General features: G+C 42.1%; 1 protein-coding gene across 12 annotated transcripts in view; it reads right to left on the bottom strand.

Annotated features, from left to right (window-relative positions):
• Nucleotides 1-26,412, bottom strand: part of PRUNE2 (prune homolog 2 with BCH domain) — a 242,660-nt gene that overhangs the window by 33,430 nt on the left and 182,818 nt on the right. For 7 of the 12 annotated variants that reach the window (XM_070495531.1, XM_070495530.1, XM_044767588.2 and 4 more), the window contains 2 exons: nucleotides 3,531-3,610; nucleotides 1,391-1,591 (listed from right to left, as the gene is read on the bottom strand). In XM_070495531.1, coding sequence (XP_070351632.1) covers nucleotides 1,391-1,591; nucleotides 3,531-3,610 — 281 coding nt within the window. Of the gene's footprint in view, nucleotides 1-1,390; nucleotides 1,592-3,530; nucleotides 3,611-24,013; nucleotides 24,214-26,412 lie in introns of those variants that run through there. The other 5 variants (XM_070495534.1, XM_070495532.1, XM_070495533.1 and 2 more) reach the window with 5 other exon arrangements.

Here is a 26,412-nt window from a genome sequence, read left to right as displayed (position 1 = left end):
GAAAAGAATATGACTTCAAGACCTTCTTTCATCTCCTATCTGCGTCTTTCAACCTACAGGGTCAAATACCCAGATAACTATAGATATTCATGAACACGATAAAAATGGAATATAAACTCTACTTAAACACAATAAACAGTGGAACAAGTAGTTGAGCCACTTCCATCTTTTTAACTGGAGAAAATAAAGCCTTATGCCCTGTGAAGGCAGGGTCTGAATCGGTGCTGGTCGTGGTTGTAGTCCTGGTGCCTCAATGACCATTGGCTGAATTAATTAACTAATTTGATGAATTTCCTAATTTCCTAATTATGTCCTCCTGTGAATGACACTGCTGGAATTATCATGGCTCTAAAAGATAGGGCATCATTTAATTGTATTTCTTTTAAGCAATTTTAAGGAAAATTTAAAAACTTTTTTAAGAAAAATTGTTCAGAATGTTTTTAATTTTAAGAAGAACTTCTACAATATCGAAGCAATAGCTGCGGCCTTCAATTCTCTCACCTTCAATTTCAAATATGATAAAGTCAGATTCTTTCACCTTCAATTTCAAACAGGATAAAGTTAGACAAGGCCACCCTGTAAAACAGAAACTATAGATGCCAGTTTTTAAAGCAAATGTTTTGTATTTGTACATATTTCTTAACAAACCCAATTTCAATGAGCAGGAGAAAGTACTAAAATGACACTGAGAGGCCGCCCCATGGCAGAGTGGTTAAGTTCGCACGCTCTGCTTCGGCAGCCTGGGGTTTCGCCCGTTCGGATCCTGGGCGTGGACATGGCACCGTTCATCAAGCCATGCTGAGGCGGTGTCCCACATGCCACAACTAGAAGGACCCACAACTAAAAATACACAACTATGTACCAGGGGGATTTGGGGAGAAAAAGGAAAAATTAAAATGACACTGATATTCCTATCAGGAGTGTCAGTGTTTGATCCAGCAATTTTTAATTTTCTTCCTTTTTATTCCTCCCCCACCACACCCCACCCCACCCTGCCTTCCTTCCTACTTTATCGGAGATACAGCAACAAATTTAATCAAGTCCCTGCCCTTGGGGAGCAGACATTCCAGTGGGAAGAGAAAGATGATGCATGTTGCCAACAAATAGTTAAATGATACAGTTTCAATTAGTGACATACGGAAAATAAAATGAACACTGTGATAGAGAGTGACTGAGCAGCAATGGCTATGTGTGACCTCTGGGAACCATACCTCTTCTATCAAGCTCTAGACTGTCAATCATCAGCCCCTATGACCTGAGATACAAACAGAAACTTCTGGAAATCACAGAAAGGAGCCACCGGCAACAAAATGGAGGGTTTGTTCCTAATGCCACTTAGAAAATCTTTCACTTTTCATCTAGCTTTGGTCTTGCCAACTTGGCGACTTACCATGCCCAGTGTACTCAAAAGAATCTGCTTCATCAGGGGTATCGAGTTCATCCACATTGATATCAATTTCATCTGGACTGTCCACGTTATCATCAGAGAGAACAGATCCTTCGCTTTGGTCCAGAGAAAGATTGATATTTGGGGCTGTGAGCTTGATTCTCTGAGGATGAGCGCCATTAAGATCCAGAGAATTAGGAGGTTCTAAAGAAGAAAAGCATTAGCAACATCAAGTATTAGACCACGGACAAGGCTGCCAAGAGTGAGTGGGGGCCCCAGCAAAAAACGTTTTTAAAGTCCTTTCAGCAAAAGCAGACCTGCTAAAAATCTTTATATGGGATTTGGACCCCCTTCTTGATCAGCAGGTCTCAGTACTGACTTGCCCAGCCCCATCAGCCCTGGCCATGTAGAAATAGGAAGTGGGAGTATTGCTAAATGGGCAGAAACTAGTTCTTAAAACTGCCCTATTCAAGTTTGAGAACCTGACACTGATTTAATATTGAATTGAATTTTTATGGTGCAAGTTGCATAAGAAAAACAGTTCAGCTTACATATATCTTATATGGTTCATGTAGATTTTGCCCTTGAGGGATGGAGGGTAAGAACCTTATCTGTTATGCTCACAGATACTCCCCAAATACTTCTCTTCAGTTCCTGACAACTCTGTGTATGATCTGCAGTGACCTTTCTTTGGCTGGCATTCTTCTTCTTCTTTTTTTATTTTTTAATAAAACTGAGGTTTCCTCCCAGATTACATCCTTTGATCAAGCAGTCACTACCTCCTATGCCAATATTGCTTGACACGGTTTCCACACTATAAGAGTCTTCTTATGCTAAGCCTTGTGGAAGTAGGTTCCATCCTCTCACTGTAATATGCATCTTGCCTCTCACGTGCCTTTCACTTGACAGAAACAGAGCTGGAGAAGTCATTTTTAACTATATTGAACCCAACTAAACAATGGCAGAGAGATAGCCTAAAAATAGAACTTTCCAGATTCCCTATCACGAAATATTTTGAAGGCCATCTGGTATACCCCTCAATTCTGGAATGTGAACTCTGGCCTTGTCCTAAGGAAGTTGACACTGTTTCTTTGTCATTAAGACTTTTTGGTTTTTTCTGTATAGAGCATCACTCAAACTGTTCTATGTAATGTTTTTAAGTATTACTTGGAAAAAGTTTCTATTGATCAATAAGTTTGAAAACCATTAGGTTTCTGTATTACAGAAATTCTCAGAGCAGTGCTGTCAGAAAGAATTTTTTATGATGATAGAAATATTCTACCTATGATTATGGAACACTTCAAATGAAGCTAGTGCAACTGAAGAACTGAACTTTTCAAATTTATTTTAAATTTTAATTAATTTAAATAGCCACATGTAGTGAACTGCTACCATTTAGGATAACCACAGCCTTAGTGCCTTTATTGTTCAAAAGTACACCTTGACAGACAGTGGCTACCATGCTTATTTGACCATAGAATATCTAAAAATAATATGTCACATGACTAGTATTTTGAAGAATGCACTTTAAATACTTGGACAGAAAAAAACATTAATTGATTCCCTTCTTCTTACTACCTTCTAGGCTTGGCTGCTAAAATCAGCGTTCAGGATCTTGGTGTGATCCTGAAGCTGGTACAGTGCAAAGGTACAAAATGGGAGTCATGTAGGTTGCAACTGAAAATTTAAAATTCCTTCTTGTATACGACATGGGTCATAAACCCTTAGAATGTAGGGTTTTTTGTTTTTTTTTTTTTAATAATCAAGGTACTGAGCATTCTTATATCACATTTCTAATTTTAAACATTCTCACACTTAAGTGTAAATTTGGTGAAGTTAGATGTTAGTTAGAATTGGGTGTTATTGTACAGTAGCCAATTTTCACAGGAGCTGAAAACATCAGCAGATACAGCCATGGCCCAGGAGATAAAAGGTGGCCCACACTCCTGAGTATCAATCTTCAAGTCAACTCTGAAATTAACCACATCGAGCCTGACGCCTTCCTCACACATATTTTTTTCTCTGTATTCACTTTTATCACTGAAATCACAAGTTGGATGCGTAGGAAATGGTTCTCTCCCCGAATAATGAAGACGTTTGGATATAGAGTACTGCTGAGGGAAAGAACAAATGCTGCTCTCACCGGGCCTCATGTCCGCAGCACTGGGACTCAACATTCCCTCCTCAATGGGGATGTCCATTCCTACATCCTCTGACAGGAGTCTGAAAGAAAGCAAAGCAAAGAGGGTAAAAAATTAGGTGGGATCTACTTTTCTTTGAAAAGGAAACCCAGAGATTCCAGGATAACATTTTCAACTCACTGGGAGGAAGCCAAGTATGTATACCAAATCCATTGTAAGTGGCCCCAAATTAGAATGAAGACTTTCTGCAGTTACTGGGAACGAGAACTACGACGCCAATTTCACTCTGAGCCTCCAGCAAGTCACATCTACCAGCTCATGTAAGCAAACACACGCCACATAAAAAATACAGAAACAGGAAAAGCAAAGAGCTAATAAAATATACTTAAACAAGCATTTGATATATATTTTTTCAACAAGAGAAACAATATATGTGCTTTGGAGTAAAGACAGATCTGACTTTGCAGATATCTCTGCTGCGTAAATTTGAGCATAGTGCTGTGGGCAGAGGAGAGCATACTCTGCTGGTCTCACTTTATTTGTAAAATAGGGATATACCACCTACCTCGCTGAGTTGTTGAAAGATAAAGCAATGAATGTAAAGTGCCTAACATTCCTGAGAAGGTACCAACTAATGCTATTTTCCTTCCTTCTTTCAATGTTTAAAGATTCATGGTGAATTATACGTTAATGAAGATGGTTCTGGTCATGAGTTACCATCTCTTCTCTCTAATCAGTGTCAAGCCCAAGACCGTTTCTATTAGCCCATTTGGGAAGACAAGGGTGGGAGAATAGGAAAATACTGGAGGAAACTGTGACAAATCTATATGCTCCTGTAGGAAGCTGACCACTGCTCACAGGGAATTCCCCTTGACTTATTTTATCTCCTGTCCCTTGTTCAGTAAATTCTCATTTATCATGATAACATATTTTTCTTCTTGTTGGCTTCCATGCAACTTCACTCATGTAGGGTGGATCGTTGAGATAGAGGCACTAATCTAAATTTAAACATGATAAACCTTTGTGTTAAAGTTCTAAGTTGAATCTCACCTTCCCTCTCTTATTGAGACTTCTCTCCACCTCAGTCCGGGTCTACCAAACATTTCTAGTTTCCCTACCTGCGATCCAAGTCAATTTCTCCAGGATCCAAGTCAAAGCCCCCATTGTCAATAAAGCATTGTGATGAAAACAAAATTCTACCTCTCTAGTGACAACTGTACTTGCTTCATTTATTCAAAAATATGTATTGAGTGTCTACGACGTTCTATGTAATAGGAATAAAACGGACAGCCTCATTCTTGTGGTGGAGATGGGACGATGGGGTTAAATAATGATGACTATCACCAATAACTCCGTGCTGCTTCCCTGAGAGAAGTAAATGCCTGTGTCTTTTCCTGTCGACCCCACAGACCCTTTCAGAAACAAAACCCCAGGGAGTATCTTGTGGCTTCCGCTCTGTATGTTCTTTAAAATGAATCATGCACCCTAGCAGAAAATCAGTGAGCAAGAGGTTGGCGGGTGAGTCAAAGGTAACAATGTATTGGCAGGAACAAGATAACCTGTGCCAAACCAAGACACCATGCTGGGTGGCAGCAAACCAAATTGTCCGGTCATAGAGGTGGGAGTGAAGAGCAAAGAGAAGGCCTGCACGAGGCCCCAGTTTTGAAAGTCCTGGGACCCAGAGGGATAGACTGCGGGTTTCCCTTGCTGATGTGGTTTTTCAGATTTACTTACAATGGTCCCTTGTCACCTGAAGTAATCTGGGTGTACTCCCCTTGTCTCCCCTGCAGTACCTGCGAAGTAGCAAAATGCTGCTGTTAAGAGCAACGGGAGGGCCGGTCTCAGTGGCTCAGCGGTTCACACATTCCGCTTCAGTGGCCCTGGGTTCGCTGGTTTGGACCGCTTGTCAAGCCATGCTGTGGCAGGCGTCCCACATATAAAGTAGAGAAGGATGGCCATGGATGTCAGCTCAGGGCCAGCCTTCCTCAGCAAAAAGAGGAGGATTGGTGGTAGATGTTAGCTCAGGGCTAATCTTCCTCAAAAAAAAAAGAGCAACTGGATTCAAATCTTAGCTCTATCACTTACTGTGTGTCATATGGCAAGTTATTTAATCTTTCTGTGCCTCAGTTTCCTCACCAAGAAAAGAGGGAGAACGTGCAATGCCTGAAAAAAACACTGAAAAAAAAGTTATCTATTAACATTGTAGTTCTTTTTGGCCATCTATTATAATTCCCTTCTCCATTAGCCTTGAAGCTTCCTAAGGACAGGAACCATGTCCGTCTTCTTTATTATCATGTCTTCAGCATTTGGTAGAAGTTAATACCTGATAACATGTGTTGGATTGAATTATTGAGCTTGAAATACCCTAAATGCACATATACATTATTTTCTCTAGTCCTTTGCCTACGAGTCAACCTAAAAGAAAAAAAAAACCACACTGTATCTCCACCTTCTTCACAGAGCACTTAAGGGTGGTGGCCTGCGCTCCAAATTATATACGAAGGGCTTTAAAATAGACAGTATCAGTCTTAACTTTTTGTAGGTTTTGTCAATGTTTGTAAGTTATAGGCACCACCCTGGGATCATTGAAAGAGCCCTAGATATGAGTTTATAGTCCTGGGTTATAGTTCTCCTGTTAGTACTGACAAGCTGATTAATGCTGAGAAAACTGGGTCACCATCTTTGTGATTTTAAATGGAGTTAATAAATACCTAACGTCACAGTGATATACATGAAAGTACTCTGTAAATTATGAAGCATTGACTAAGTTTAAGGTATCACATTTCTTCATTTTAAATGTAATGTCAGGATCAGTGATTTAATTGAAGTATGTGTCATGGTTGGACAAAACATAATTAAGGTTACTGTGATTTGGGTATTAGCCCAGGCAAGGGAAAATTTCTCTATTACAGAAATCTCCATAGAGCTTCTAAGTGCCCTGAACTCACTGACATTAGTGAATAGAGCCTTTGTTTTTCAGTACTCCTTCGCAACACAGAGCAGAGATTCTGTTAAGAAGGTGCTAGAAAGCCGGTGGTGGCATGCATGGGGGAAGGGAAAAGTTGAAGGCTGTGATCGGGGTGTGATCAGAGGAGAGGGATTCTCACAAACCCATGGGTATTACAGAAAACCATGGGGATGTTTTAGGAAACCCCAGGGACAAGAAGAAAAGCTGAACCAGAATAGCCTAGAGGCAAACCTGGGAGAAACCCACACTGCGCTTATTGTAAATACTTCAACCACACTCATACATTAGGTCCATAAATATCTGTAGAAGTGAAGTGGCCGAACAGAGTCATTGGCGACTGAGCAAGATGAAGTTTTACGGTCAGTAATGGAAGCCTCTCGGGATTGCTAGGTAACAAATCAGCCCAGCGTGAAGGTAAGTATTTTACTTTATCATCCGTAGTCACTACTTAATTTGGGGTTTTCTGTGTACAGAATGCGGCTACAAAGAGGCTGAGGGGGTTGTAAACACACATCTGACTCTACTATGGCCGACCTCCCAAACAGATGCTCAGCTCCACGTCTCCATCTAGAGGATGGATCCAGGACTGTTCATTTGCTGGATGGTTTTATAATCGTTATTGCTCTTCACCAAATATTTCTGGCTTTCAGCCTTTCGGGCACATGATAAAATTGTACTTTTCTCCCCTTCTTTGAACTTAGGGTGGCCACATGACTTGCTTTGACAAATGAAATGAGAGTGGAAGTGGCAGGTGTCACGTCCAGGCAGAAGACGCGGGAGGAAGTGCCTGGGGTGCCACGTGCTCTTCCTTGCCCTGGGGGCTGTGGAGGGGCTCTGGCAGCCTGTGGTCTAGCCACTGTGAGGAGCAGAGGCCCCTACTAAAGCTCGTTGGAGATGGAAACAAGAAAGGAATTTTCCTTGTGTTTTGCCCTGAGATGTTGAGTTTGTTACCACAACCTAATCTAGCCCACTCTGAGTAATACAGCTGGCCTTTATTGTTTGTTTTGAAGGGAATATTTGACTCATCCTATTCCCTAATTTGGGTAACCCATCCCTCATATTCTCAACCCAGGCTGGTGTTGACGGCACACATCTTATCTGGGTGCTAAAGCGCGAAAGAACGTTTTTAAAAATGAGGACAAAAGCTCAAAAGGGCATCGAATGCTTTCAAGTAGTCTATAAGCTTGAGTATTGATAGACCACCTTTATGGTGTTTTATAGACATCTCACGCTTGTCAATTTACTGAATACTTTTCTTTAAACTGACCTATTTTAGTTAAGTAAATTTATTTTGAAAGGGAGGTTTGTATCATAGCATATATGGAAACTTAGAATCACTCGCCTAAACAGTCACATAATTTAAATATAATAAAAATAAGACGATGCTATTAAATTCAAGGTAGAAACCCCTGGGCTCTCAGGCTAAGACTCTCTTTCTCTTTGCTAGAAAAAAAGAGACTCGAAAGCGTCTGGCAAAGTGTAATGCCACGTAACCTTGTAAATACAAAGAAATCCTGTATAAGACAGAATACCCAAAAAGCGATTAATACATTTCCAAACTTGAAAGAAACCAAGGGAAACCCCCAGGTGCCAGAAATGCAGAGTTATTTGAGAAAGCTGACGAAAAGGTAGCCCACAGGGTTTTGGACTGGACATAGGCCTGAGGGCCCCACAGGAGAAGTGGCCTCCAGTGGCTGGCAAGGTTTAGACCTCAACTTCTAAATAAGGCCTTGGACCTGAAAGAACTGTCCCCTTCATGAAAAGGGGATGAGAACAAACTGTCCTCTGGCCTTGGGAAGCACAGTTTGCCTGGAATCTTGGGTGGAAAATAACAAGCAAGTTATGAGAATTAGAGACACTACCTGAATGCCAGGCATGTGTCAATTTATACTACCTGAGCGGTGTGGGAACTCAAGTCAAAGTGAAAATTCATCGAGGACCACTGAAGGCCTAGAGCCCTAGGGTTCCAGAAGAAACAAATGTGAATCCTCTTGGTAGTGCTACTTTTACAATCTAGGATTCACTGGAAATCCACTCAGGAGAAAGAAAAAGCCCTATGAAAGAGGAGCTCACACCAAAACACCCACAAAACAACAAAAAAAACCCCAAACTGCAAACTACACTAGGGACAAACATTATGAGAGATTGCCAAGAGATGCAGTAAACAGAAGGATTAGCAATAAAGCCCCCCCTCCAAGACAATATGAAAGAGATTGTATGATTAAAGATAATTTTTAAACCTTTGTTGTGTTAAAGCAGTGAGACTTGGGTTGTTTGTCATAGTAGGTAGCATCACCATAGGGAGCCAGGCTGCTTAAAAAAGGAACATCCAAAAATAATAATGCAGAAGTGTTGACAATAAAATGCTATAAAGAGAAACATCAGGGGCCGGCCCGGTGGCGCAGCAAAGTTCACACCTTCCGATTCAGCAGCCCGGGGTTCACCAGTTCGGATCCCGGGTGCGGACATGGCACTGCTTGGCAAGCCATGCTGTGGTAGGCGTCCCACACATAAAGTAGAGGAAGATGGACACGGATGTTAGCTCAGGGCCAGTCTTCCTCAGCAAAAAGAGGAAGATTGGCAGCAGATGTTAGCTCAGGCCTAATCTTCCTCAAAAAAAAGAAATATCAGAAAAATATTAACCACAGGAAAGCAAGTGTTACAATATTCATGTCAAACAAAACAGACTTTAGGCAGCAAAGCATTATTAAGGCTTAAGAAAGTTATTTCATGATAACAGGGATAATTCTTCAGAAGATATAATACTCCAGAGGCAATATGCTTTTAACAATATAGCCTAAAAATAAATAAAACAAAAACTGAATATAAATTATAAAGAGAAATTAATTTCATGGAGGAAAATTTGAATATACTTCTCAAGAATTTATCAATCAATCTGAAAAACATGCATAAAGATAGAGAAGATTCAAACAATGTAATAGGATAGCTTGAGCTAAGGGACAGATCTGCACTCAATAAAAATACAGTTCTTTCAAACTCACAAAAACTCGCTATGCAGAATATATCATAAAATACCAAAAGTCAGTATCACGTGTATCATATTCTCTGACTTCAGGGCCATACATCTAGAAATCAATCCTAAAAAAGACAGTTTGCCAACTGAAAAACACATTTGTAAATAACTGAACACTACAGCCCTATGTATCAAATCTTGTGAAAGCAGCTAAAGAAGTCCCCAGAGGCAAATAGACAGCCTTGAATTCAGATGTTAGAGAATAAAATGGACTGAGTTAGCTGACGTTCAACTCAACCCAGGAAGTTGGAAAAAGAACCATGTGTTTATGTGATTCAATGCTATTTATACTAAATCTGCGTGCCCCTCTAATGATCATAATCCACCAAGTGGGGGAACAGTGACATAAATGGAATTCTCCAATTTGAGAATGGATCCCACGTGCATTAGAAGATTTTGTGTTTCTGGTACTTATGCTTCTTGCAGTAGCATGGCAGTCCTGACATCACAGAGTGAAGGGCCACAAAGGCAAAATTTCTGGATGTAGTTAAATGCACCCTCTTGCCTTTAGACCAGGGTCAAAGGTAAACCCATTCTACATTTTACATCCCTCCTGCATTTCTGAATCTGGAGGCATTTGATTGTTGCTGTAGGATTAGCCTGGCCTTGGATCAGATTCTTTTTAATAGGAAATGATCAGTGAACCAAGACTTGGCACACACACAGACAGCATTTCTAGATGGTAATGTTTCCTGACAGGGATGGACACCCAGCAGCAGGCAGCGCCCCTTCTGGGGAATAATCATTCTAATAAGATCTGGCCACTAAAAAATATAGCTCCATAGAAGTAGGGTAATTGTTCTTTAGAAAAATACGGGATGGTTATGCTGATACATTTTGGTAAAATGATTACACAAAGAGAAAGTTCCTTTATGTCAAAATTCCTAAAATTCTCCTGGTTTCCTTCTAGTCAAGTAAGATATACTGGACTGATAAAGTTGCTTTCTCTAGAAATGGAGATAAAAAGAAAAAACAAACAAAACCTTTCATGAGGTGCTCACCTTCCTTTGTTAAGTACATAAATTAGCCGTTTAAAGCCCAACGGTTGGAGGATTGCCATTTCTGGATTCTTGTCAGATAAAAGTAGACAGCACAATTTAAGGAAAGAGTACAAGCCACTCTGTGAACCCCTGGGCGCTTATCAAATTACTCAACTAGGAGGCAAGACAGAGGCTGCACTGGCTTTCACACTCAGCTTAATCAAGCTGATACCAAGGAAAGGACGGGAGCTTAGGCCTCACAACAGGAAGCTGGGTTTGAGCCCGTGAAATGAGGCTCTTGGCAACAATCAGCTACCCAGCTGGACCTCACTCTCCCTAGAACAGATAAGCACTGTGGCCTCTAGAAGCCAGCCGCTGAGGCAGAGAAGGAAGCAGGTGAGAATAGGAAAAGTAGATGACAGCAAACAAGAGGAAGAGAAGCACTGGGCACTCACCCAGATACACCTTCACTAGGGGTTTTGCAAAAACCCACAAGCCACAGCCATCTGTTCTCAGGTTCTCAGAGGAGAGGGACGCGCTGTGGGCTCCTTACCCAGGGCTGGATTCTAAAAGTCTGCAGGTAGCAAAAATCACTTGTAGTACAAATGACCCTTGGATAAGTTCTTGAACTGTTGCCTGAATTATAGCATGTGTGGTTTTGTGCATAAAATTCTTTACAGTAAATCTTAGGAACACTGAGCAGGAATAGAAGGAAAGCCTCAATATCATTTAAACCATTTGCTTTTCAGAGAATAATTAAATCCTTGGTTGTGAATGGGCAATGCATGGAAGGCAGGCACTCGCAATGCTCAGCATGTGGTGGAGATAAATAAATAACTATTGAGCAAAGACACTTATTTAGTGGTGTGAAGATGCCCTGCTCTTCTGGGAAAGTGCTCCTCATGTTTGGCCACATACTGGAACTTGATCATCAAAATTCTCTACCAACAAACTACTTTTTTGTGTGAGTGTAAGGAAGATTTGCCCTGAGCTAAAACCCATTGCCAATATTCCTCTTTTTTTTTCTTTTTTTTTGCTTGAGGAAGATTAGCCCTGAGCTAACATATGTGCCAACCTTCCTCTGCTGTGTATGTGGGATGCCTCCACAGCATGGCTGATCAGTGGAGCAGGGCCGTGCCCAGGATCCGAACCCACGAACTTGTGCCACCAAAGCAGAGTGTGTGGAACTTCAACCACTCGGCCACGGGGCTGGCCCCTCAACAAATTACTTTTGATAATAAGTTAAACTTTTGTGAAAACTTAATTTAGAAATTTAGGCGACTCTTACAGAAGTGATATTACAAGGAAGTAATCGCTCTAAACATGAGGTGAAAATCAACCAGGGCAGATTTTACTGGGTCCTCCCCGCCTCAACTATGAAAGCTCCTCTCTGATGATATTAGGAGCAACTGGGAGTGGGCGGGGCTGAGCAACGGACGGGGAAGAGAAGTGGACTATTGTTTGTCTTCAGAACTGAAGAGAGTCTTCAGTGCCAGGGCCGCAGCTTCTAGGATGGCCAAGTGACAGGCATCTCAGGACACGCTTTGAGACCCTGCCTGTCCCCACTTCAACAGCTCAGCACCCCCTGGAATTTCTGCTTTGTGCGGACCAGCCTGTAGATGCCTCCCTGCCCTACCCTCCTGCCCAAGGAAATGCGCTCACCAGGCGTCCCCTTCCCCACAGTGCAGCGCAATGGCTGCACTGCTCTAGTTCTACATCCTTCCCCTCAGTCATTCAAGAGTGTGGACAATCCGGCCCCAGAAATACAAACAACAGGCGCCTCCACAGATACCCTTCCAACTGCTGCCCAGGCAGTTACATGTGCTGATCTACAGGGCGTGGCGGACGACTGAAGTCTGACTTCTCCAGCGCTGGGGTCAGTAACGTTTACCTGCAAAGGGCCAGAGACTAAATATGTTAGGCTTTGCAGGCCACATAGTCTCTCACAATTACTCGACTCTGTGGCAGCACTGATGCATCCAGAAACAATATGTAAATGAAGGGGCGTGGCTGTGCTCCGGTCAAACTTTAGGTGCAAAAATAGGTGGCAGACAGGATTTGACCTGGGGCCGTAGTTCACTGACTCCTGCTCTAGATGAAAACAACTTGAGTAAAATTTCACATCTTAAAGTTGGATATATATATATATATATTCTTTAAAATTGTGAAGCTTTGACATTTTGTGCGAGTGGCAGCCCCAAATATGGTTGTATGAGCATAAAGAGTATAAGCGGAGGTATAGTTCTGGGCTGTATTCATCAAAATTTTAAGTGTAGATAGTCTTTGACCAGCTATTCTGATTATGAGACTATATAGTGCAGAATACTGCAAATATACACCAAGATATATGTAAAAACATGTTTACTAAAAACACCTTTTTTTTTTGAGCGGTATGAATTTGATGGTGATACAAACATGAAATAGTTTAAATTTTCTCCAATCGCCGGTATCCCAACTGTGCTATGTTGAACGTCCCTTTCCTACTGCATGTTATCTTGTCACTTTCAGTTATTAAAATCCAATTCAGTTTCAACCCAACTAATGTCTCATCTTAAAATCTTATCCCCTTCACTTTCCTTGCTGGTGCTGGCCCCAGCTCTGCCTCAGGGAACTCTGGGTAGGAAGGGCTTTTCCATCCCTCCTCTGACTCTAGCATCTTCAATCCAGAAAAGGGGCTGAGAGGTGGGTGAGGTGGGGCTGGGAGAGGCTGGACTGTTCTTTTACTCCTCTCCCAGCCCCTCTATCTGTTTCATTCTGGTACAAGTTCCTCGAGGGCCCAGGGGGTCTCCCCACTGTCCACTTCTCCGATAGCAGAGATCTGGTTTGACGCCACATCTTCAGCTCCTGGCACTGCTTCTGGCTGAGGTCTCCTCACCTTGGGGGTTGTATTAGTCTGCCCAGGCTGCCATAACAAAGTACCACCAGATGGGTGGCTTCAACAACAGAATCTTATTTTCTCATGGTTCTGGAGGCTACAAGTCCAAGATCAAGGTGTGAGCAGGGTTGGTTTCTTCTGAGGTCTCTTTCCTTGGCTGGCAGGTGGCTGTCTTCTCCCTGCATCTTCTCCCTTGTGTGTATCTGTGTCCTAATCTCCCCTTCTTACAAGGACGTCGGTCATATCATATTAGGGCCCCATCCTTAGTGACCTCATTTCCACTTAATTACCTCTTTAAAGACCCCATCTCCAAAGACTAGGACTTCAACATATGAATTTTTGGGGGATACAGTTCAGCACATAACAGGTGGGGTACTACAAAATGGCTCAAATCCACTACTGTCCCTGGCGTCACTGCATGCACAGGACACCCGTACCACCCTGCCTCACCCCTATAGTCACAGTACCAGTCACCCTCTCTTTAAGGTTTTTTTCATTTGCCCAGGTGGGATCAGGGCAGACCCACAAGTCCACTGCCTACACAGACGTTAACCGGGCACAAGACGCCAGTCTCTCCTGTGGAAGTATTCCGTATCTTTACCCATGACTCTCTTGGAGCAGCCCTCCCTTGGCTTTGGAGGGGCAGAAGGGGACTCCCTCCAGTACTCCTAACCAGGCAGTGGCTCTTGATAATTCCTCAGTCTCCTCCCTTCCCAACTTCTGCTCACGTAGGCTGGGAGGATGCTGAGTTGAGCAAAGTGGGTCACCTTTTAAGAGACTTGGGTGTGAAGCATCTAAACCAATTGTTGAGAGCTTCTTGCCATCTCTGTCTTTGGGGTACGGAGTACTTTGCACCGCTGTGTCCCCAGCCTTGGACCCAAGTGTCTATTCAGTGACTAAAGGAAATTTTCCACTCAATTGATTTTTTTACGAAAATATAAGGGATAATCTAAATGCCCATTAATAGGAGAGTGATTAAATACAGCATGAAATTCATTATATCAATGTGAAAAAAATGTCTAAATATATTGACATGGAATGGCATCTAAGATATATTTAATAAATAAATCAAATTACAAGGTATGTTTAGAATGATATCGTTTGTATAAGGTTATATACATTTATATATATTTTTAGGCATAGATAATATCTAGAAGGAATAGAAATACACTGTTAATAGTGGTTACCTATATGGAGTAGGTATGGTAAGGAAGAGATTTTTACTTTTTATTCATTTACTTTTCTGCGTTGTTTCAATTTTTAAAACATGAGCATGTGCAACATTTTAAAATAAAGAGGTAATTTAAATCTTGGGCAAATTCAACTTAACAGTAGAAAAAATTAAGTGCTTAGTAAGTAGTTTCAGCTGTTTATCAGTAGCAATATTATTCTGTCACGCCCCAGGGCTGTATTATCAGGGCTCTTGACGTTATTCCAAAATAAAGTGTAGGAAGCAGCAGGCATAGCAAAGCGCAGGAACAGAAATGTCAGCATCCTGAAGAAAGGCGGAGAAGCCCAGGCTTTGGTGAGCCCATCACAACAAAGGGGCCGCCGTCCCCTCTGGCCGTATGTCTATGATATTAGCACAATCTCACAAGTATTTTCTGAAGGTCTGATCTGCGCAAAGCAGTAGGAATCTTAAAATCAGCAAGACACAGCCACGACCTGCTCTCCTGACAACTGCTGATCTATCCTTTGCAGCAGGTTGTTTAAATGGCTCTCATTCTACCCCTGTATAGTGGTCTGTTTTTCAGTACCTGCACTCTATCTTTTTAGAGTTTCTCTTTTCCAATAGTATATTCTTTTCACTTGGGTTCCTTTCACCATTTTTTTTTTCTGTCTATTTTCTTAGATTTGTTGCTTTGTTTCTCAGGCTAAGTTTTTGTTTCTTTTTAAAAATTTATTTTTCTGCTTCTGAAAATTTCACTATTTTATTTATGTTCTTCTTTTCCTTAAACAAAAACAAACAACTCCTTGATTCCATATAGTATCTCTCTGACTCCAAAAGTCTATCCTTTTGAAATTAACATTGTTTTTGAATAGCATCCCTGTAAGGCATCGTTTTCTGTTTCTGGTTCCCAGATGAAGGAACTGAGGCAGAGAAAGGACACATTTCCATCCGGATGAGGCAAGTGTCAGCTCCTAAAGGGCCAGCTGGTACCATGATCCCTGCAGTATTCTCGGGAGCTAGAGTACTGGCCGGCAGCTGGAGCATTTGTTGAATAAATACATGATGGATGCTCCAGCATCCTGTGCCTTTGGTAACACCATTCCATTTTTATTTTCTGTATTTCCTTCCTGGTGGGTCAGTCGTTTCTTGCTTTCCTCTAGCATAAAAGTCCTCTATCTTTTCCTTCCCACACAGTCACTGACTGTAGTTTAAAACAGAGTAACCTCTCAGACCCTGGTGACCCCTGGAAGCAGGCCATAGCAAGGCAGGGGCAGAGTCCTGGAATCCACTCCCACAGTCAGCTCCCCATGATCTCAGGCCTGCGACTGATAGGGACAGACTCAGAAATGGACACACAGGGAGCACTTGTACCAGAGTATTCCAAACTGTCCTGGGGGCAAAAGAGACACAGAAGGGGCACTTCCAGTCATTTGTTTAAGCCAGCACTTCCCAAAGCCTGTGCCCAGAGGAGCGATTCCACAGATGTATGCAAAAGAGCTCTGTGCCAAGTAAGTTTGGGAAACACCATGTTTTATATCCTCTTTTGGGGACTTTATAATGAATATGAAACTGTCATAGAGTCTGAGATGTCCTGTAGAAAATAAATCTGTTTGATTTTGTTTACCTCATTTATGACCAAGGAATCTTTTCTTCTTTTTTATCTTTATCTTTTCTTTTCTTTTTTTTAGTAATGTGTTAATGCAAAACAAAATTTGGAAAGCACCGCTCTGCGACACAACCCTCTGCACATCTTGCACTGCACCTACCAAGAGCCTAGCAAATGCAGCCCGAACTGCGATTTGGTATTTTTTCTTCTCCCAGAAAGAGCACAGGACAGCAGCTAAAGCCTCGGACTCCGGAGTCAGACTGCTGACATTTGAATCCTGCTCCGATCTTTTCAAATATGTGAACTTTGGTAGGTTACAGAATTCCTGTGTGCCTCAGTTTCCTCAACTGTAAATAGGGAAAGTAACACTACCTACCTAGGGGGTTGTTGTAAGGATCAAATGAGTTGATTTAGGTAAGGATGGAAAACGTGGCCTGGCACATCGTAGTTGATGTGCCTCAGTTTCCTCACCAAGAAAAGAGGGAGAACATGCAATGCCTGAAAAAAACACTGAAAAAAATGTTATCTTTTATTATTTCAGTAATTTTGCTAAAAATTAGAACAGAAAGTGGTTTTCAAAAGCAGATGCCTTGGATTCCAAGAGTATTTTTTGCAGAAATGGAAAAATCCATCCTAAAATTCATATGGAATTTCAAGGGACCCCAAATAGCCAAAACAATCTTGAAAAAGAAGAACAAGTTGGACATCTCACACTTCCTAATTCTAAAACTTATTACAAAGCTACAGTAATCAAAACAGTGAGGTAGCAGCATAAAGACAGAAATATAGACTGGTGAAACAGAGCAGAGAGCTTAGAAATAAGCCCACACGTATAAGGTCAAATGATTTTTCACAAAGATACCAAGACCACACAATGGGGAAAAGACAGTCTCTTGAACAAACGATGCTGGGACAACCAGATATCCACATGCAAAAGAATGAAGCTGGATCCTTATCTTATCCCTTACACAAAATTAACTCAAAATGGATTAAAGACATAAATGTAAGACCTAAAACTGTAAAAGTCCTAGAAGAAAACATAGGGGGAAAGCTTCATGACATTAGATTTAAGAATGATTTCTTGGATATGACACCAAACGCACAGCCAACAAAAGCAAAACTGGATAAATGGGACTACTTCAGCCTGGTGGAGTTGGTGGCTGCATACTCAACTCCAGGGCACCTCCAGAGTCCCTAATTCCTTTTGCTGTGTCTTAGTCTTTATTTAGTTCTTTTTTTGAGGAAGATGAGGCCTGAGCTAACACCTGCTGCCAATCCTCCTCTTTTTGCTGAGGAAGACTGGCCCTGAGCTAATATCCATGCCCATCTTCCTCTACTTTATATGTGGGACACCTACCACAGCATGGCTTGCCAAGCAGTGCCGTGTCCGCACCGGGGATCTAAACTGGTGAACCCCAGGCCGCTGAAGCAGAACACGCGAACTTAACCGCTGCACCACTGGGCTGGCCCTGCCTCTTGTTCTTATTTCCTTCATCTTGCTAAGGGTCAGGGTGTAACAGCTCTAGATTACCTGACCTCCTGGCAATGGGAAAATTCCAGATTGCACTTAAGGTTTCAACATTTTCTGAGTATTCTGGACTCCCTTAGATCCTTAATTCAAAGCAGAAAAGAAGTTCCTTCATACCTCCAACCCCCATCACTTTCTCCTGCAAGGAGTTTTTCCTTAGACTTTCAGAACAGTTTAAGAAAAACCGATACTCGCAAATAAGAGAGACAATCTATCACGGTGGGGTCAATGGGATCAAGCTCACTTCTGCCTCTTATTAACCATGTGACTGCGGTAAAGATACTTCACCTTTCTGAGACTTAGTTTCTTCACCCGCAAAATGGATATGATAGGAGGGATAGCGTGAGATTTCAGAGAGATAATGAGTAAAGTATTTGGTAAAAGTTAATATTGCTCATATTATAATATTTAATATTACTCTCAGAAGATTTTTGGGCTAAACCAGGCCTCCTGTAATCACTGTGAGTCTTCAAGGTGGTCACGGAACCCTCAAATTCAAAACTGAAGTATGGAAGTATGGAGGCCAGTCACCAGTCACGGAACATCAGGATTCCCAGCACGTCTACTGTCACATTTTAAAGTAACTGTTATTAGCTGAATTTTGTTCTCCCAAACTCATATGCTGAAATGCTAACCTTCAGTCCCTCAGAATGTGAGTGTATTTGGAGATAAGATATTTAAAGAGGTAATTAAGGTAAAATGAAGTCCTTAGGGTGGGTGCTAATCTGCTAAGACTGGCGTCCTTATGAGAAGAGGAAATTCAGACACAGACACACACAGAAGGAAGAGCATGCGAATGCAAAGGGAGAAGGCAGCCATCTCCACACCATGCAGAGAGGCCTCAGAAAAAACCAACCCTGCCGACACCTTGATCTTGGACTTCTAGCTTTCAGCATTGCGAAAAAATAAATGTCTGTTGTTTGAGCCACCTAGCTGCTCCTTTGTTATGGCAGCTCAAACAAATGAATACAGTATCTGATCTCCTTCCCAGGCACACCGAGTTTCAATGAGGAGGATCTTAGCAGTGGAAGGGGCATATCAGTCCTTCCCTTCATCCCTCCTACTAGAAAGCCCTTCCGCCTCCTGCCTGACAGATCTAGAAGGAGGGAGAGAAGCCCAAGTTAGGCCCCTCGAGACTGAGAGAAAGATGCCATCACCTTTACTTACATGTGCCTTATTGCATAGTATAATCACATTCCATGAAGCTAATTTACTAGACTTGATTAATTTCATACTCTCCTGAGGGATGCATTCAGTAATCGTACAGCTATGTGAACGTCAGAGGGAGAGCTGATTCATTTGGCTGTTTCTTTTACATTGCTATGTCTTCATTGTGTACATGTAGACAGCTATTTAGGGAAAGAATGTGCTTATGCTTTTAAATAATTGTTTTTCACAGAATTATAGCATTACATGGGATTCCAAGACTCTGTCTGCTACATTACTCACATTTTCTGGTTACCAGGTCTCTGCTGGTAAATAAAAGTTAGTCCTGAGAAATGAAATTAACAGCCTAAGACCAGTCACATACCTATTAAATTAGTTAAAAACAAGCCTTGAGCTGATAAACTGGCAAGTGCATGAAAAATTTGGGTGAGGGTTGTCATGGGAAATCCAGTCTCAGGCCTTATATCAAGGACATGACCTTTGATTACTGCTGAACTTAGTCTAATGCACAAAGGACACTTCCTCATGGCCAGCCCAGGGTTGGGGCTTTACTCCATCTAAAGCTTTCTTTCTTCCAGTTATCGACAGTGACCTTTCAATAATCTCTAGCTCTCCTCTCATCAACATTTTACCTGTCCTCCTAAGCTACCTCTTGCACAGCTGCTCTCCTGAGGTCACCTTATGTTGGTTTCACTCCTGTTTTATTTTAGGAAGAGCTATTTCTAGAACTTCCCATTTCATAAACCTTTCCTGGGTATTTCTGGGAGTTAGCTGGGCATAGAAAAATTTAATTGCTAAGTGGTAACATGTTTATTTCTCTCGTGGTTCTCTTGCTTCATGAGCAATGAAAGCTTCCCATTCATGGAAGCTTTATGACTGGGGCTTCCATGATGGGTTTGGACAACACTAAACCCTACTTTTCAAGGGGCTATAGAAAGCTCATGTTCCTTACTGAACTTTTGGACTGGAAGAGACTTGGAAAGTTCTGTCTCCATGCAATGCTACACCTAAACAATTCTGATTATCCACCTGGGGTTTCCAAAGCAGTTTCCCACAAGCTTTGACAGATGTAACTTCTCTAGTACTCACTGGGTGTTTCCCAGGCTACTCTTTCAGGTAGGAGTTCAACAAATGTTTCAGTCCTAGAACCAGATGGAAAGTGTTAAACCAGTCTGGGAGAGGGTGCATTACAACGAGAATGCTTCAGAAACATTCTGCCTTCAGAGAATTTAAAAGCTAGGCCAATGAAGAAGAAAAGATATACACAGGTTCACACAAAATAGCACAGGAGGGGTACAATGCCTGAGAGGTAACCATGGAATTATAGAGACAGGAGTAGTGTGTAGAGAGGATTAACCTGGAAGTCTCTAGACAAGAGGCAGTATTTGGGCTGGACATCACAGACAGGCTGGGGAGGGAGTGGGGCTGGATTACATCTGAGCTCTCCCGTTCCCTTTCTCCCCACTTTGTCCCCAGCCCCCACACCCACTGTCAAGACTCATTCTGTTCTTCTACCCTATGAGTCAGAATCTTCTTGGAGCTCGTCATGGCCAGCATTTGGCCTAATCCTTGCTCTCAAACTGGGAGTTCTCTGTACTCTCCCTGTAAGATTAGAGACAGACAGCCACTTCCCAGGAGGGAAGAGGATGCCTGGAGGAAAATGTCACCAGCCTCTTCACACCCCACCCCAACAGGACCCTTCAGTAGATATAGAGGTTTACAGACCTGCACTCTTGGTAACAAAGTAAGTGTAGTCATAGAGACCGTGGGCCAGCCTTGGACCATGACCTAATGCTGACTAACCAGATGAGGATTTAGCTTTCTGCAAGTGCTGCTGCCAAAGTGGCTCTTCCTTGTTCAGATGAGAGAGCTTCCCACTTTCTTCACCTTGCTTATCTAAACTTACATCAAGTGCACCAAGGCTGCAGATGCTCACTCTTGAGGAAGGAAATGATAACCTATCACAGGGCGTACCAATTCTTCCCCATGCACTTCCCCAGTAGATTATCATCTCCCTCAATTTTCAAGCACTCAGTCTTTCTCCCGTGTCTGCAATTCTGGAATTGCCTCCCTTCTTTCCATCCTAGGCACAGTTTCAGCCTCTGTCATGTTTCAGGTGCACTACCACCTTCCATCTTCCTCCCATTTCTCGGACAGCAATGCCAGTCTATTGCCAGTCACAACACTCAGCTTAAAAAACACTGACTTCCCACTGCCTGCACATTTAATACAAACTTCTTTGCTTGACACTCAGGACTCTCCACCATTTAGATCAATCCACCCTTTAGAGTCCCCAAATGCTCTAGCTTTCAGACAAAACGAGCTCCTAGTTTCCCAAGTCTTGCTGATGGTTCTTCTGCCTCTATGGTCTGGTTTATATTCCTTCTGCTGAAATGCTCATTCCCCCAACTATTGAATCTGCCTTGTCCATGAATCCTGCACTCGCTCCTCTACAATAAAGGGGAAGGAGTAAGATTCTCCCGCCTTGGAGGGCCCAGAGCACTGGGTTACACCTCCTATGGAATGGACTTCACTTTGCCCTTTGCAGGCCATTTGTTTTACCCCCTCCCCCCCACTGAGTGAGGTAAGAGAGACTGCATCTTAATGATCTTTGTATCACATGCAACCCTAGGGATAGCATCTCGTTCAAAATAAACGCACAAGCTCTGAGAGTGGAGTTCAGTTTCATTTCCCCCAAATTTCTAAGTGTTGTTAAGGAATTAGGAAATGTCACCTTATCCTTAAAATAGAAGAGTGGTAAATTTTTTTGAAGCCCTGAGAAATTTAAATGCATAGACCAGATTTTGCTAAGGGCTTCTCAAAGGCCCTGGGGTGAAAGGAAATAGCGAGAGATCAACAGCTAGGCCCCCCTTGGTTCTGATCTGGCTCAGCCTCTGACCATGTGATCTTGAGTCAATCCCTAACGAGGGCTCATTTTCTTACCTATAAACAAAGAAGTGAGTCAAAATGAATTCTAAGATTTATTTCAGCTTATATTACCTTAGCAGTTGAAATTCAGGATGCAAGAACAATACAGAGAATCAAGCAACTATCAAAATAGCAGGCAAATGGCTTGACCGTGTCCTCAAATGATAAGGGAGCTCAGACAGGGGCCATCCACTCCTGCCTCTTCCACTCCTCTTGCACACCTACTCACCCACACCCCACGATTCCTGCCATTATCAATCCAGAAGGAGTGTATCCAAATGTTCTTTGTCAACTCTGAGGCAGTCAAGAATCCAGGGACCAAATCTGTCCTTCGCTACTTTTCCCTCCCGCCCTTCTCACCCCTCCCCCTTTTCTTCAACTATCCCGTTAACTGGAATTGACAAGAAATAAGAAATCATCCCACATTCAAATACTACTCTGGTAGGAACTTGGTTCAGGTAAAGCCCCTGTCTGCAAAATCTTGGCGAGTTGAAAGGCAAGCAATTCCAGGCCAGCTAAGAAAGAAATAGAAGCTTTTATTTGCTGTAGGTGAACTCAAGCTTTCCTGTTGTAAGCTAGATTGTGTACCTAAACCTACTTGCAAACCCCACACCTTGACCTCTAGCTAGCTCGGAAGTATGAAGTCCAAAGGTCAAGGAGTCTTGTGATGCTTTAATAAGAGACAGATCCTTCCCCTACTACAAAGCCATTCAAGAATGAAAAACCCAATGGAATGGAAATGGAAATTCACTGGGAAGCATCAAAGAGAGCCCTAACCACCGGGAAAAAGTTAATTTGACGTCTTGCTAATAGGAAGGAGAATCTGGCTCATTATCCTTAAGCACCCATTAGGCTCCAGACCTTATTTAGGACATCAAGGGTAACTTTGCATTACAAAGCTAAATCTCCTGGGGATGTTTAGCTGCCGCTGACTGTGAATGACAACAGCCTCGTCTTGTTTTCTATTTGTCTTTGAGTCGCAGAGCAAAGTCCAAGCCTGTTTTAAAGTACAGAGCATTCACCATTCTGAATATGTGTAATTTACTAATAGAGAGGTTTCCATAAAGGCACTTCTTTTCCTCCCAGACAAGAAGTCTCTCTTATGAATTAAGAGAAATTTCGTGGGCCGTTTTTTTTAATCACCAGGAAGTTTAACCTAATGATTCCCGATTTTACATTCTGTGAATATTATCAGTTACGATTTTAAGAAAACTCTCATCAGATGAACATTTTGAAACGGACTCGTTCAGTGGCAGCTCCCATTTTTCTCTAGAGGAGGGGCTTTGGGCAGTCATCTGGTTGGAAGTGAGCCTGGAAGGTGTGCTCACCTAACAATTTACATAAAATCAATACCACATCAACAGTTCAAATAAGAGAAGGAGGATAGAGTGTAAAGATTAGGTCCCTCTCCCTTAAATCACCACAGGCAGACTCTGATCTCAGGCAGAATCGTACTTGAAATCACTCCTTCTAGGTGGGAGTCTTGTTTTTTGGTCTCCACATGAATTTAACAACCTCTGTATTTCTTGGTTGAAATTGACCAGGTGGTAATTTCTTTTAGTTTCTCATATAACTTAGTTTCTCAGGGAAATACAGATATTCTATAAGTAGCTTATTCTGTCTCTTAATTTTGGAAAGTCAAGAGAGAACAACATAAGCCCATTTTTGAAGATGACCTATTTATGCAGCTTAGAACTTAGGTAAGATTTAAAGGTTATAAGATTCATTAGAAAAAAAGAGAAATGTATGTTACCAGCTTCAATAACTATTAGCAATAGTATAAAAATAAAAATGCCACCGTACCAGGGCCACTGTGCTTGTCAAATAACCCAAACAGACACTGTAATACCCGTAGGCAAGAGTCCTAAACAGTTTCCAAACTGTCACTTCCTTTGGTTTTCTATCTCTATTTTCATCATAGACATAAGGGAATAAAAAATGTTTACAGCTGTGCAGAGTTTATGTTCCCCAATTACCTGGTTGCCAAGGGCGGGGCAGGGACAGCATAAGGGACCACAAGCCTTTCCAGTAGGAGTTCATACAAATGAAATGCAGCTGCCAGCTGTCACTCGCGAGGGGCTGGGCAGAGCTCCGCATCCTCTCATCCCCCTCCTTCTCCCCCTCCAACTTCCCAGCAGCAATAGACTAGTCTGCGAGAGCAGCACTCTCCATTGCAATCTGTCCTCCCCATACACGATCCTCCTAGAGCCACACCAGGACCCACCTACCTTCTGAGGATGCGAGGAGGCTGGCTACCGGGGGGCAAGAAGGATGCTCCGTTACAGCTCCTCAGCATCTCCCTTCTGGGGCAGTTGACTGGAAATACAGAGTCGCCTCCATTTTCTGGTCACATGATCACTGGCACAGCTAAATAAGGACGATCACCTGCCTCCCAGTTCTCTCCGTATACTGGCCACCACCGCTGCTCAGACTGGGGGAAGGAGCTGGGGCTGTGCAGAGTTTCATTCGGGAATATAAAATAACTCTTTCACGCAGGTTGTAGAGGCAGAAATGCCCCTTGATTTTTATGTCTGCTCAGAAAAACTGCTGTCATTCCTGTTCCTGAATGAGACTGGATGTGAATGGGCTCAAAGTATAAGTTGGAAGGAATTTAGTTCCCCTGAAACCTCTTTTCAAAAAAATCGTGTAGCTTCGCAGCATACCCAGTAAAGATGGCAGTGTAATTATTTTCATTTCATGGATGATAGTTAAGATCATAATAAAATGGACTATGGAAGCACAGTGGGATACATAAAGGAGTTCAACTGGAGGTTCTAGAGAAAGTGAGGATGTTTGTCCCAGATGCACACAGCTTTGGCTATTGGCAGACAGAGGCGTGTGGCCATTAAGCATGTGGACCCTGGAGTCAGAAGACCTGAGTTTGAATCTAACTTCCTCTACTTGTTAGAGAGTTTGGAGCAGTTACTAAACTGGTACCTCAGACTGCCGATTCACAAATGGATAATAATAATAATGTTACTTTAAAGTAAGATAATCTAAGTAGATATCTTAGAGAGTCTGGGTTAAAATAAACTTGCAATAAATGTTAGCTACTAATACCATTAATTCTAAAAGAGTCAGCAGAAATATTTGATGTAGTTAAGGCAAATGAAGTATGAATGAAAAGTTTACATAATCTATTCATTTGTCATAATACATTCATTTTATAGAAAAAATATATTGTCAGACAAATCAAATGAAGACTTCAGATCATAACCAGGCAAAATGTAAATGTCAATGCAAAAAGTAACTATGGGTACCATCCTCATAACTAGATTGTCAGAAATCCCATGTTACATGAGCTTTTTCTTTTTTTGACATGGTGGGTTGGGATGGGGCTATGATAGTATAGGGGGATAGGGCAGTTTTAGGTAATCTCCAATTGACCTAACTATAATAAAATGGGAAAGTGAATTATTCAGCAGAGGACCTGGCCATGATAAGTCCTTAAGAAACGTTAGCTCCTATTCTTAAAATGAAGGGCATTTCACGTCCTCCCCATGGCTATGGGGGTGGTGGGGAAAGGAGAAGAGGAAGAAGCAAATTTTTATATCTTTATTTAAACTAAAGGCCTACAAAATTCTTCAGAATTATGAGTAGTTATGAAATAATGTCTCGTGTGCCATCTATCTTTCAGCTATGGAGGAGGCTAGGGTGGGGCCATCAGGAGGGTGTAACTTTGCAGGGTCACTGACTGGCGGAGGTCCAGCAAAAGCGGAAGTGCACTTCCCAAGGCCGAGGTGAGCCAAAAGTCATCAGGGGAGAAGAGATGGCTTCAGAGCTGGGTATGTCCTGGGTGCCCAGGACAAAGGCTGAAAATGAGGACCTTGTCTTTGTGAAGTGCTGACTCATTAGAGGGAGTTTCCCTCCTCCGGTGGGAAAGGCAGCAGTTGGAGGATGCCAAAAGAGGACTGTGCTGTAGAACAGACACTGTAACTCGATCTGTCTTTAATATCTGTTTTAAAAGTCAGCAGTCGATAAGGAAAGTGCTTAAATTATTGTCATCAGGGCAATCATAGATACTTTTAAAACATTTATTAAAGTAGCATTTCATTAAACGGGGAAATGTGGAACATCTGTTATCACCAATGGTATTTCCACTTATCTTGCAAGATGTTCTGTCACATTGTGCCCCGGCAAAAGAGCCCTAACTCAGTCGGCTGGGCATTTAAGCAAATGTATTATTTTATTCATCACACTGAAGCAGTTATAAGTATTTTTTAAAAATAAGAATTACTCTTAGATTCTTAAATTCGCTGGGCCAGAACAACTTGGGGGTACACTTACTGCTACTCTAGATGGAGCAATTACAGAAGGTCTCTCTGGGGAGCCAACAAATGATGGAAGTAAACCAGCCATGGCAAGAGAGTTCTAGGCAGAGAGTACAGCTGGCACCAAATTACTAAATTGGAAATGAGTCTCGCATACAGGACTGAGGGCTGATGGAGACAGTGGTCTTAGTGATCAGAGGTGTAAGCAGCAACTGTGACATGTAAGGCTTTATATGCTATAGTAAAGAATTAGGACTTTATTCCAAAATAAATGAGAAGGCATTGGAGGGTTTTAAGAAGGTGGGTAGTGGTAGGATGATATTTACATTTGAAAGGCTCGCTCAAGCCAGTGAATG

The sequence above is a fragment of the Equus asinus genome, chromosome 23 (genome assembly GCF_041296235.1).
Source record: "Equus asinus isolate D_3611 breed Donkey chromosome 23, EquAss-T2T_v2, whole genome shotgun sequence".
Classification (NCBI taxonomy): domain Eukaryota; kingdom Metazoa; phylum Chordata; class Mammalia; order Perissodactyla; family Equidae; genus Equus; species Equus asinus.
This window is presented reverse-complemented; position numbering and strand designations above follow the sequence as displayed.